Source organism: Chamaea fasciata, unplaced genomic scaffold, assembly GCF_029207755.1.
Source record: "Chamaea fasciata isolate MVZ Bird 193981 ecotype frontalis unplaced genomic scaffold, bChaFas1.0.hap1 SCAF_4, whole genome shotgun sequence".
Classification (NCBI taxonomy): domain Eukaryota; kingdom Metazoa; phylum Chordata; class Aves; order Passeriformes; family Sylviidae; genus Chamaea; species Chamaea fasciata.
In genome coordinates, this window is record NW_027094089.1 from 7,420,291 (window position 1) to 7,433,817 (window position 13,527).

Here is a 13,527-nt window from a genome sequence, read left to right on the forward strand (position 1 = left end):
AAATTAATTTCATCTACTATACTTCAAATCTTTACAGCTTTGCAAGTGCTTGTATCTTTGGGCAGCCTTTACCTGAAAGGTGTCTGATTCTGCTGTTTGACTTTTATACATAAACTTTTGTACATAAACGTATTTCTGCAAACAAATACTTTTCTGTTCTGGACAGACAGTCCTTTAAGTTTCACAAATTTCTAATTTTTGTCTGTGATATAAAATGCACAGAGCTCTAATTTCATACTGTAATCACAATTAGCATCTTGAAAGATTTGCAAGAAAACAAAACAATCATCCTGCCCTCAGTTCTAAAATTATTGCTTCCTGAGAATACCATAATTTAAAAAATCCCTAGTCTGGATATGACTTCACTATCACATGTTACTTCTGGGCCAGCCAAATATCTTTACTGTGGTTAGTGGTCTGCAAGACAGTGCAAAGACTTCAGTTTGATTCCCTGCTTTTACTTTCTTGACCAAGAAGACAGCTATATTTGTGCCTATATAACAGCTTTCGTCACAGACTCTCTGAAGATACACAGCAAAAAAAATGCAAAGCTGCTGCTGTTCTTAGGGTGATTTTACAAAGAAGGAGGACATGCATGAAATACCAAGAAAACTGAAATAAATTTTTCAAACTTAAGAATATGTCATTATGGGAGATCTAGATTTTACTCATGCTAGGTGTTTCTACTAATTTTAAGTGAACCTACAGCTCTGTGTCAAGCCAAAGAGACCTTAGCATCCTCAAATATTGTTATCTTAGACAGGTCTTACAAGGCAATTTTCAGAGAAGTCTTCAACAAGTCTTGACTGATTTATCAGTGTATTTCCAGTGTGCTCTATTGGCAAGGTTCTGGTCAAACCTGAATTAACAAGATTTTTATGACAGAAAGTAATTCTGCACAGAAGTACTGGACTAGCTACAATGGGTCTCAAGAGTCATGTTAAAGCATTTATCAGTTTGTTTTCTGTCCCATTTGATAATATCTGTACTGTTTTTGTAACTGAGCTGACAGTCTTTGGATCAGTAGTGTCACAACTACTTGTCTCAGCCATCTTGAAACTCATGTCATGAACAGGAGAATTTTGATAATCATAAAGTTGGTCATAATTTCAGTAATTACTTTGGTGACGGAGCATATATTATATAGTCTTGATAAACTGAAAGAGGCTAAGAAAGGTTTGTTTCAAAGTTGCTGACAAAGAACAACAGAATAAGATAAAAATAATTAAAGACTAGCTTCTTGGACATTTATCACAGTACTACAGATGGGGATATCAAGTTAGACTGGAACATAAACTGAATAGATCAGTATGATATTAAAAGGCAAATACCATTTTGAGCTACACTACCAAGACTATTGTATATCATATACAATAGGTAATTACTCTATTGTCTATGGAAGCCTCAGCTAGAGTACTGTTTGCAAATCAGAGTAGTGAACTTGCTAGTATTTCTGGTAAATTGAGTCGTACTCATGGAAAAGTAACAAGAGTGCTAATAATTTTCAGAAATACAACATGAGAAATGTTTATAGGAAAAGGCATTGTTAGGTCTACAGAGAAGGTGGAAGAATGAAAAAAAAGAGAAGTCTTCCAGTGTTCAAAAGTCTGCTATGAAGTATGCCTATGACAAGGCAAGAAGGAATCAGCTTATTTAGAAGGAAAAGTATTTTGTTTAGCTATTAGAATAAATTAACATTAAAGGCAGTTGAAGTACTGGAGTAAGCCAGTACTTCAGTATATGAATGGTATAGTGGGATTTTTTAGGAAATTTCAAAACATGTCATATATATGTTCTGTACATAATAATCTTTTCTCAAAATAGATTACAAGTCCTGAGATTTGTTACAGATCCAAAAATCTGCAATTACATGAATTCAAGGTGACATACATACTGCACAGATCCAGTTTAAAGGGAAGTAACATATCTTTGTTTATCAGTGTAGTGATGTTGGGTGGTTGGTGTCTCCTGCTCACCATCACAATACTTGCTTTTCATCTACAAGGTCTGATAACCAGTATCCTATAGATATTTTATATTAATGAATTTACTTTTTCTGGTAAAAGTAAATAAATTTAGAGCCTATATTACTGGCCTAGCCTTTATAGTAATACAAAAAATATTTTAAAGGCTAGAAGTTAGATTGTTTTGAATAAAACAAAGAGAGAGTTAAGTATTTTAAGAGCCAGAAGTTGCTAAGTTGCTAGTTATGGTTTTTTTTGGTGTCCCTTTTTTGCAAAATGAGACTCTGAGCTAGTTGCACTCCTGATGAATAGTATTTTCTACTGAAGTCTGGAAAAATGTTACTAGTGGTATGCTTCTACACAGATTTCCTGATTAAATGCCTCCTAAAACCATACATGAAGGACCAGATGTCTATGCCTTTCCTCTGCATAAATGGGGCATTCCAACTAAAATCATCCTTCCTTTTGAATATAGCATTTGTTTTAGCTCTAATTTTAAAGCAATTGTTTCAATTCTATCAACATCTCTTACAAAGCATTAAGAAATGCTTTCATGTATGTACACGTGTGTGTTTGTGACTGTTCTGTAAAAGCAATAAACTTATAGAAGCTGAAGAAGTGGCAAGGACGTATTTTTTGTCTTTTAAGAGAAATACATGAATTGAATTAGAACATCCTAGGCCATACATTTTCCTTCTAAAAAGTGTGACTTAGACTGTATTTCAACCATTCTTTAAACTTTTAGGGAGAAGGAAAAAAAAAAAAGAGAGAAGAAAACGTATTTAAACACTAAGTTATCCTATATTAATAAAAACAGGAAAAGGAAATAGCAACATTATGGGAGGCACCGACAATAAAGTTTGGACTTAATGTACTTTGTGCACCATCAAAATCCGTAAGACTGTATCTGCTATGCTATCTGAAGACTCTGATAATTACTTCTATCATTACGAGTAGCAAACCTGATATTTTCGCTTTTTTTTTTTTCTAGACTTGTCACTGAACTGACGATGCCACAGAACTGCTGACTTTGTAAGAGTTGTTGTCATAGTTCTTACCTCACAGCTTGTAGTAGTTCTTCAGTAACAACGCATTTGCTACAAGTGCAATAACAATTTGCAGTAACAGGTCAGCCAGAAGAAACTTAATAAAAGTGATCTGTGAAACAATATTGCCTTGTTGGCTTCGGAGACTGTAGAACTGCTTAAAATTTAAAATTTATGCTGTCTAGATCACAGAGGCAAACAGAGTATTGACAACCTTTTTTATTAACATGTATCCAACATAAAATGGCTTTTACTTGAACACAGCGTATTCATTTACAGAAGTCGTAGAGGATACATGCACATGAAAGCTTTTCATGTACACCAAGAAATCACAAGCAAGAGAATTAAAATAAACTATTCCATGTATAGAGCATAATTTTACAAAGAAAATCTCAGCTGCTACAGACTCAACATCATACTCTAAGAACAGCCTCTCTTTCTGTGAGAGTATTTCACAAAGAACAGTTCCTTGCAGCCCTTCAAATGACAATTTCCTTTGTTTCTTCCTTAGAGCCAATGCCCTGTCCTCATCATCTCTAGCTCTGCTCTGAACAGAGGTATTTCTTAACATTACTGGTAGCATGAATTACAAAAGTGCAATTAATTTTATAGTAGGAAGTCACAATTTTGCATCCTTGAAATCAAATATACTGACTCTCGTGCCCTGCATAATTAAACTCACAAACTACAAGTTACCAATGTTGAAAGACCAACATTTTAGGTTTAAACTGATGCTAAAATACTTTGAGGGTTCAAAAAACCCCATTTAGACAACTGTTCACTATTTCCCTTATTTTCCTTGTCCATCCATACACACATGGAATAAATTTCTCTAATTAATTTCACACACACACACACACACACACACACACACACACACTGGTGGGGCCCCAAGTTTGGAGAAATTGGTTCAAGGTCAATGACCAACACTCTGGATGTGAAATCAAACTAACTGGAAGTGGGGCAGCCAATAAACAAAGGAAATTCAGAGTTCTATCTGAATAGCACTGTCAACTGTAAACAGGATTTGGCTTATGATCCAGCAGTAGAAGTGCATGGATGAAAAATACTTCAAAAAGGAAACCAGTTTTTGGGCACGATATTTTAATTTCCTATTTTCTTCAGGTTCCTAAGATTTAAAGTAATGCCAATAGCAAAGTTTACACCTTCTTTTTGTAACTACACCTCACCAAAAAGAACAAATAGAGGAAGTCCATTAGATGTCCCCAACAAAGTCTTTATAATAAAAGCAGTGAGAGTACCTGGTATTCTAGCTAGTTCTTTGGATGTGAGGGTTACAATCAAGCTCAAGTTCAAACAAGAGCTATCTATTAAGTATCTGCTATTACAGTAGTTGAATCCACTGCTAGAAGAGGTCAAAATCTAAAAGTTGGTCTTTTGTAAGAAGGCAAGGATCAAGCTGTCAATTCTTCTGCCTTCTTTTCTTTCTCTTGCAATGAAGATCAAATAGTATTGTAATGTCTGAAGCAATTATTAAAAAATAAAAATAAAATGGAATAGAGAAGTTATGATGGATGAGAAATCTTAATGCCACATTATTTAAAGCCTTCTTTAATGCTGTGTACTATATTCAGTACTATATGCCACATCCATATTAAGCCACCATTTAAGCAAGGTGTGAATAGCAGAAAAATAATTTCTCTACAAGTAGGGAGGTCTTAGCAGTAATCTTTCAAGACTAGAAATAAAATATTTTGTGATTTGCCCTGCCATGTCATATTTGACATTTTTGTTATTTTTAAGATACTGAGTCACCAATCACTATTAGCTCTGACTGGGGCATTTTATTTGTTAAAACTTATTTATGAGATCAAGATAAGTGCACAAATACTCATAAGGTACCAGGATGAAATAAGTAAAATCCCATCAACAATTAGAATTCAAGACAAAAGCAATTAAACTGGGTAAGAAAAAACAGAGACTTTCCCATCATTCTCGCAACTAACTCTCCAAGGCAATCATTTTTGACTGGTGTAATATAAGGAAAACAAATGGTAAAACACTAAGAGAACTGAAAAACATTGAGATTCACTTGGGAAAAATACTCTCAAGTGTTATATGAGATAAGCTGAAACATATTCCAGAATGCATATAGAACACTATGTGTGGTCTCTGACTAGCAGTTACTAAGTTATAGAAAACAATTTTGATGGACAAAGATTGGAAGTGACAACAGAGAAAGAAAAAACTTCAATCTAGAGAGGTCTTAAATGTAAACATATGTATTCTCATTGGAGAAAGGATGATAGTAAGACTACCAAATAGATCCACAACATTAATTTTTTTACTTTTTTTACTACTATAAGTGAGTTGCTGAAACATACTACACCATATTCCTTTCATCTCTAAAGTTGAATAGCTGAATAGTTGAATAGTTTTGTTTCTTTGCTTATGTCTAAAATCTTCTAGTGTCCCTTACAAAAACTGTTGTAGAAGTACAAAGTAACATCCATGTCTATTGCTTTTAATATATGTTCTTTCAGCTGAGCCCACACTGTCCTGGAAGCATATTTGTCTTAAAGAGCATCTGCTAATTGGGGAAATGTTTGGGAAAGTTTAGGATAAATCAAACTGTTGTAGCAAGCTCCAAAAGAGTGTTAGAAAATATCTGGTACAGAGGATATGGTACAGAAAGAAAAAAAGATGGATGTGTTGCAGACAGCCTTTTTTCATTCCCCCAAACCACCATTATGACTGGGAGGACTTAGCAACACTGAAGTGCTGGAAAGGCTTTGAATCACCTTCAACATTTTAGTGAAAGAGGCAAAGGAAACATAATTAGGTATTCTTACTTCACTTCTTCCAAGACAAAAAAACTTTTTGACTCAGAACACTATAGCATCAGTATTGTTATTTGACATGATCTCATGAGCTTAATACCGAATTTTGACAGCTGCCTAGCAGGGGTTAGAAAGTTATATGTTCAGAAGTTAAGAAATGTTATCATTAAGAGTGTGTACACAATATTATTTCAGCCCTTTGATGTGATAAGTACACAGCATCTGAAATTGTATGATCATGTACCATTTTCTTCCCGCAACACAGCAAGTACAGAGAAAAGATGACCATCTCTAAATAGAGTGCCTGTATAATGAATGGAGCTTCTTTCCTAATACTCCTGCCTAATTTACTGCTAAAGTTTCAAGGTGCGTGATGAACAAGACAGAAAGAGAAAGCTGGAACTAGGGTTAAAGCAGATGAAGCAGTTAAACTTGATCCTGAGACTTAGATTCTATCTACCTCTGTCTCTAAGCTCCTGTATCATCCCGTGCAACTGACTTTAAACCAAATGTTTACAGTTGGTCCCTAGTTGTCCACATCTTGCCTCAGGCCTCTGGGGTTCTGAGATATGTTTAGGTGAACCCCTTCAGAAGTAGCATCCTTGATACTCTGCCAACATAAGGCCAAACTTCAAATTCCATCAGGAAATTACAGTTTGTCTAAGAAACTTTTAAACCATTTTTTATAATAAATGCTCAGATATTCTCTCCTAATCAGATTATTGACAATGGTTGATGTTCTCCCAAATATCATAGACTAACTAGCATAAAACGCAAACAAAAATTCTTAAAAAGGAGAAAAAAAATTAAAAGAAGAAAGGGAAAAGAAGAATCTCTAATAGTAAGTAGGAGCCAATGTTTTGTAAGTCATGCTACAAGCCAAGCCAGCTGTTATAACACTCAGCATAGGAACTTAATACAAATATTCAGTATGTATATGGATAGTACATCCATATTCCTAAATAAAATGAATAATCAGATTAGGACTTCATGATGGCATTGGTCCAAAGTGTTGATGGGTATTTTTAGAATGGATTCTTTGCCCCAGTACAAATTGTGCATTACACAAAACAGGCTTCATTTTCAGGACTGGGAATAATTTCTCTGTTGGAGATTCTTTCTATCAGTAAACTCTTTTTTCATTTACATTTCAATTATACCATTCTCTGGAAGTGTTCTGTCTTACCTTGCCACCTATCAGAGTACAGAATATTTTGGTTTGGTATCTTGCTATAGTCCCTTTCAGGACTGGTGCCTTATGTCCCACCTCACCTCCATTCGTTATGTGGGCAAATCCTCTGGACCACACCTGCAGGTTTGCAAAATGGGCAAGATTCAAGTGAAGCCTAAATTCTTTCTGTGAGAAATAGGATCAAGACAGCAGAGAAATACCACACGCTGGAGAGATCACAATTTAGATGAATTATGGTTCCATTCTTCTCAAGTTGCAGTTATGAGTCAGACTCTAATTTGCAATAGCTTGGTACTCCCATCTGTGAAAAACAAAAACAACAAACCAATCAATGAAGAAAAACCCCAAAAGAAAAAAAAAAAAATGAACCAAATGAAAAAGCCCTCTCCAAACCCTAAAAGCTCCCCCAAACTCCAACAAACACACACAAAAAACCCTGAAGAAAATTATTTTACTTTCTAACTTTGTTCACACTAATAAATATCAGACAAGGAATACTACTAATTTGTTACAGTGGTCAAATCTGGTTTTGAAGGAAAATTACAATGAGAAAGACTTGCTGTCTATATCTCTCTGTTGATGAGGCTGAAATTGTTAGAGACACTGTTTTCTTCACAAAAAAAAATATCATTAGACTAAGAATAAAAATAAAGTTTAGGCTTTGCACTTACTCTCAGAAACCTTGCACATAATATTCAAAATGTAAGGTAATTACACACATTGAGAAGTCATAAGACAGTCCTGTGACACTCCATGAGTCTGTACGCTGTCTTTTGACACTAAATTGCAAGTAAAGGTGTGTTGTCATAATTTCCCACGGTATCAATGATGTGCTGATATCACAGTCACTGCAGCGCAATAAAGAAACAAAAGGTATTGTGCCTGTGGATGGTATAGTATTTTAATACGGGCCAATCTTCTAAGTTTTATCTCAGAATATACTACACAGTAGTCAAACTTGAAAGCAATAATTCAATGGAAATTTAAAACACTATTGTGTATGTGACTGAAAGCATGACTTAGAAAGACGTGGAATTTAGAAGAACTTGGAGCTTGTTCAGTCTGAAGACTAATGATGTTATGAATTCAAATGCCACCAGTTAGCTATTTTGGTACTGATACTATAAGCAGAAGTGTCTTACTCCACAGTGTTTATCCTGCAACTCCATACTGCCAACACAAGAATCAGAACTCCCAACAGCCTGCTTGCCTCCAGCCATTTTACCTACTCAACAGCTTTCAAGAGGCTGTAATATACTGCCAATACAAAAGACATTGGCCTATAGACAGGTGGAAGGAAAAAAAAAAAGGTTTAAAAATGCTGAAACAAATATCAAGCAAGATAACAAAGGAGTAACTCTATGAAGCTTAATTAGTTTTCATATAAAATTATTTAATGTTTTTAAAAATAATGTAGCTGAAGCTATTAATGAGTGTGCTACACTTACAGGTTCTTTGAAATGACAGATCAGAGCGCAGATAAAATTTTTATTGATATAAGCTATAATCAATGTAAACTACTTTTTTAGTGCATATAGAAATATATCCTCAAATGCCTAGCCCCAGTTGAAAAAAAAAAAAAAGTTTTCCAAAGTAGTAAGGAAATCTGGTTTTAAGTTTAGTTGAATGGCCATCTACCTACTCTAATACTTTCATAAAGCTGTAACCATTTATAATCTTTGATTCACTTCAGGGAAATTGCACAGTGAAGATCAGCCTTGTAATGGGCATGGGCATATCTTTATTTAAGCAGGTGACCATCCTTTTGTGAGCCAAGGTTGCAGCACTGTATTTTTAATTTTCAATAGCCTGTTTTGACCCTTCCCTCCTTCATGTGAGTAGAGGCGGTTGTGAGGTTCTGAAGGCTTTGACCACGAGGGGGCTGTGCGAACACAATTTTTTGGCAACTTCTTGGCCCGTCCCTGGTTCAAAAGGGCAAATGCGTTTTTATGTACGATAAAATGTGACTTTGAAATAATTAACAAGGTTTTTCTCATCTCTCCCATTTGACAGAAAACGCACCAAGTCATGGCTTAATTAGTCCCGTGATTTTTTTTCCCCTAAGGACGACCATAAATTACTCAAAATCTTCATTGGTCATGGTATTTATATAAAAAACCCCAAATCCTGATGAACGCAAAATACATTTAAATCGTCGTTTAGAGCCTGAAACATGCCCTCAAAGATCAAAACTAATCCTGATGAAGTGTGGACACTACAAACCTGTCCATAAGCTGATACGTATTATGCCTAATCGAAGTATCTGACAAATACCCAGAAAACAAAAAGAATTTTTCATGGACACAGACACTGAGATGTATTATATCGGGTTTTATGAAAATCTACTTTTGATACTAACACAGATAATTTACCCTTCTTTCTTCTGACAAGCATAGGAAATAAATAAGTAACAAAGATGCCAAAATATGGTAACAAGCATGGGAAATTGGCAATTCCCGGGGACATGCCGTTCATTGCAGCGAACTTGCTGTGAGTTGAGTCCATAGCAGATGCAGGAAAAATCAGGAGTGCAGACGGCTACCTCCCATATTCTCTCAATTTTTCTCAGTTCCTGCTAGGTCATCTGAGTGTCCAGCTACACCAAAAGGGAGCAAAATGTTCTGTGTTTCACATCGCCTGGAAAGTTCTCCTCATGTTCACTTTTTAACGGTCCGGTCGTGTTTAAATCTCGTGTATAAATCTTGTGTTTACACGGCGCCTGACGAGGGGAGCCGGTTTTGACCGCACTGGTGACCCTCAGCGCCTTCCCAGGCCGGACACGAGGGACAGCCGGGCTGGGCTGCCCGTCCCCGTAGGTGAAGCCTGACAGCCCTCAGCCACCGTCCCCCTACCGAGCGACGCGGGTCGGCTCTGCCAGCCCCCGGGCGCCGCCGGCGGGGCCCACGCGGAGACCGGCACGTCGAACCGGTAAGGGAAGGTTTCAGAGGGGACGGCAGGCAGTGACGGTCGGCAGCCCGGCGCCGAGCGCTGACTCCGTGCGGAGCGGCGCAGGCCGATCCGATCCGCCGGCGGCCGCGGGAGGGCGCGGAACATCCCGCCCCGCCCCGTGCCCCCGCGGGAGCGCGCCCGGCCGGCCGCCATGTGCCTGTGTGCCCAGTCAGGGCCGCGGCTGCGGCGGCTGCGCTTGCACGGCGCCGCCGTGGCAGGGTTTCGCTCGGTTTGGCTCCGTGTCACACACAGATGTGACTCTTGTCTGTTCCCTGCGAACGTACAACCGTGACGGCTCACCTCCTCCCGCCTCCCTTACCCACCCCCCCGCTCCCTCCACAGGAAAAAAAAAAAAAATCCCACCCTTTTACAAAATATTTCCTCAGATCCCACACCGAGCAGCAGCCGCCGCCGCCGCCGCCGCCGCCGAGCCCTGGGAGCTGATGGAGCAATGGGTGGGAAGCGGGAAACCGGCACCACAAGCAAAAACTTCGCCTAACTTTTTCCTTCCTTTCTAACGCTCTTCCCTCTTCCCCTCCGGCTCCTTACCCCCTCCTCTGGGCTACGCTCCATTTTTCGCCGTCTCTCTGTCCCCTCTCAGCCTTTCCCTCCAGCTTTCTTTAGCATTGCCGCCTTCCCTCTTGCTCGCCCCAGCAGCGCCTGGAGCCGATAAGGAAGAGGAGAAGCAGCGGGAGGGACTGCAGCCGCTCGAGGAGCAGCAGGGCGGAGGACGGGAAGGCGAAAGGGGGCAGAGGAGGCAGAGGGGCGGCAGCTCCGCGCGGCGCCACCGGCCGCCCTCGCCACAAAGTTGGCGGCGGTCGCTGGGTGTTTTTGACAGCTGGGCGCGGGCGGCCTCTGCCGCGGCCCCTGCCTGGCACAGAAAGTTTGCGGGGGAGGGAGCAGGCAGAGGGAAGGGGAAAGAGCAGTCGGGGGTGTGTGTGTGAAAAAATAACCACCTCTGCCTCCGTGCCTGCCGCCCTCGCCCCTGAGCGCGGGATTGAAGGAAGCAGTGCTGCCCTCCCGGACCCGCTCGCAGCCTCCCCCCGCCGCCTCCCCTTCCCCAGTCAAAGATCCCAACAACAACAAACAGACCTGTGGAGGCTCTGACCCGAACCTGGGTCCCTCCTCCCATCACTTCCAGCTCTCCGCTGAAAGCTCTTTCTCTTTCTTTCTCCCTGCTGCTCCGGCTGAACTTTGGGGGCTGAAGTTTTGAGAGAGTCGAAAAGGGGGGGGGGGGGAGGGGGGGGGGAGAAAGTAACTGTCGCTGTTGCTGCAGCTGCTACTTTTTGGTTTTTTTGGGGGGGTTTTTTGTTTTTGTTTTTTTTTTTTGTGTGTGTGTGTGTGTGTGTGTGTGTGTGTGTGTTGGTTAGTGGCGCGGGATTTTGTTTCTTTTTGGGTTTCTTTTTTCTTCTTTTCTTTTTTAAGGGGGGAAAAGTTTTCTTTTTTTGAAGTCTCCATTTTTACTTCTAGTCACCTGGGGGCAGGGTGGGGGAAGGGAAGGAGAAAGGGAAGGGAAGAAAGAGAGAGTGTAGTGCTGAGAGCCCAGAGGCAAAAGGAAGGGTGCAGGCACTGCCGCTGAGAGGAGATCGAGAGACAGGGGGTGCACTTGACAACCAGCATGCAGAGATGGTAAGAAGTTTCCAGCAGCCTTTCGTTTTCATTCTAGCCTTTACTTTGGTTTGATTTGATTAATAAATCGTGCAGTAACACAAGCAGCCCTGCTTGCTCTCGGTGTGTTTCAGCCCTCAAAGAAACAAGCAGCCGGGCAAAGTGAAGTAGGGGTATAATAAATAAATAAATAAAATAAAATAAAATAAAATAAATAAATAAATAAATAAATAAGCTCTCTGCTGCGTGGACTGGGGGAAGAAAATGTCTAAGAGGTTGTGCTAAACTTAGGTGAGTCTGTGGGGTTGAAATGGGATGGCCACATGCTTTTTACTGCCTCCTTCCTTTCCCTAGAGATGAGGAGCTAGTGTAAAAAAAAGTGTTTGTGGATGAAGGGAGGGAGAGTGAAGGTGGAGTGGGGTTGAGTCGGACATACGGTGGTCTGATCTATTTTGGCCACCACCTTCTGCTCGGAAATTAGTACGGTTTGCTTTACACTTTGTAAAGGTAACCTTTGAGAGTGGGAAAGAGCTCTCTTCGAGTGTTAAGCATCGCCTGCGGGAGGGAGACAGGAGTGTAAATCCACCTTCCCTCCGAAACTTTTTTTGTTGTGCATGTGCTTGCAGTTTGCACGTCTCCAATCAGTGATTGCTAGCAGAACTTGGAGAGTTAGGCTGATGCCCCAACTGTAAAGGAGAAGGTGGAGCCCCTCAAGAACCAACTTAAAACAAGTTTTTGCTGCTTATTTCATGTACTGTGTACTTGCACGTCTCCTTTACAGTAGAGGTTTTGCAAAGCAGGGTTTAGGCTTTTAATTTAAACATTAAAAGTCGAAATGGCCAAGGACCTAATTTGTCTAAAGTCCGTTTGTCAGGGCTGTGATGTGAGGATAGGTTAAACAGCTGCGAAAGACAAACTCATTTAAGCCGTGACTACACTTAACATGCGGAATGATAACTGTTCACGTTAACACATGGATCGACCTCAGCTGGTGATGAACGGTGATCATCCCATATTCAACAAAGTGGTATGTTTCCAGTCGCTGTTGGACTACTGCTCTGCTTTCAGTCAGCTTTTGTCACCTCACTCTAGGGATGTCACAGAGCTGTCTTGTGTGCCTTGAATATACACATACTTATGTACATGCACACACACAAGTGTGTGTATATATCTGTATCTCTGTCTACTTATATACGTATATGTTTCTGCGTCCATACATGTATGTATGTATATACAGTACTCAAACTATAGATAGAGAATGTCTGTGTGAATGGAGTTTATGATGGAGGATTTGTGTTTTTTCCTTCTCTCCCTAACATGACATATCTTGTTTCAGTGATCAAAGCCACAATTGGAGTGTAGGAGATGCAACTGTCAAATGTAGACAGCAAGGAAGAGAAAAAAAAAAAGGGGGGGGGGAGGGGGAAAATGCAGCATGTGCCCAGGACTGTGGTTACAGTAACACTGACAGAAATTAAAGTGGTTTTGAAAGCAGCATGCGATTTATGATTGTTCCCATTTACCCTAGAGTTAAGCTGTTGTAAAATTGAGGCACAAAAGACATCATGTAGTAATCTGGTGTACCCAGGATTAGAGTGGCAACGAGCGTCTTTTTTGTGTGTCTGACGGTTAAAATGGTATGAAGCTTTTTTTAAGTAGGAAATCAAAGCAGAATATTACTTACTTCTTTTCTTAATCTGTGTGTTAGCTGTAGATAGTAGTTGTTGAAATATTTTTTTGTGGAAGTGCGGTTATATTTCTCACTATGTTCCATTTCCCCCTCTGTATTATAACCCATCTCCATAGACAAATTATAAAATGGGTAGCATTTTTGTCACAGTTTCAGAGTACAAATGATCACAGTTTAATTACTGAGTTCATTTCAGACAGTAATATTTAATAAGCCTGATCAGCATATCTGCACAAGAATACCAAGTTCCTGGAAAAGTATGTGGAACTTTCCTTGC

General features: G+C 39.7%; 1 protein-coding gene and 1 long non-coding RNA gene across 6 annotated transcripts in view; one reads left to right on the forward strand and one right to left on the reverse strand.

Moving 5' to 3' along the window:
• Window positions 1-10,805, reverse strand: part of LOC136288072 (uncharacterized) — a 63,862-nt gene extending 53,057 nt beyond the window's left edge. The window contains exons 1-2 of one of the 3 annotated variants that reach the window (XR_010720479.1): window positions 10,502-10,799; window positions 7,084-7,304 (exon numbers count right to left, since the gene is read on the reverse strand). This is a non-coding gene — a long non-coding RNA (uncharacterized lncRNA). Of the gene's footprint in view, window positions 1-6,997; window positions 7,305-10,501 lie in introns of all 3 variants that reach the window. The other 2 variants (XR_010720478.1, XR_010720477.1) reach the window with 2 other exon arrangements.
• BNC2 (basonuclin zinc finger protein 2) overlaps window positions 10,122-13,527 on the forward strand; it is a 333,060-nt gene continuing 329,654 nt past the window's right edge. The window contains exon 1 of one of the 3 annotated variants that reach the window (XM_066180813.1): window positions 10,122-10,407. In XM_066180813.1, coding sequence (XP_066036910.1) covers window positions 10,396-10,407 — 12 coding nt within the window. In that variant the 5' untranslated portion in view covers window positions 10,122-10,395. Of the gene's footprint in view, window positions 10,408-11,218; window positions 12,588-13,527 lie in introns of those variants that run through there. The other 2 variants (XM_066180815.1, XM_066180814.1) reach the window with 2 other exon arrangements.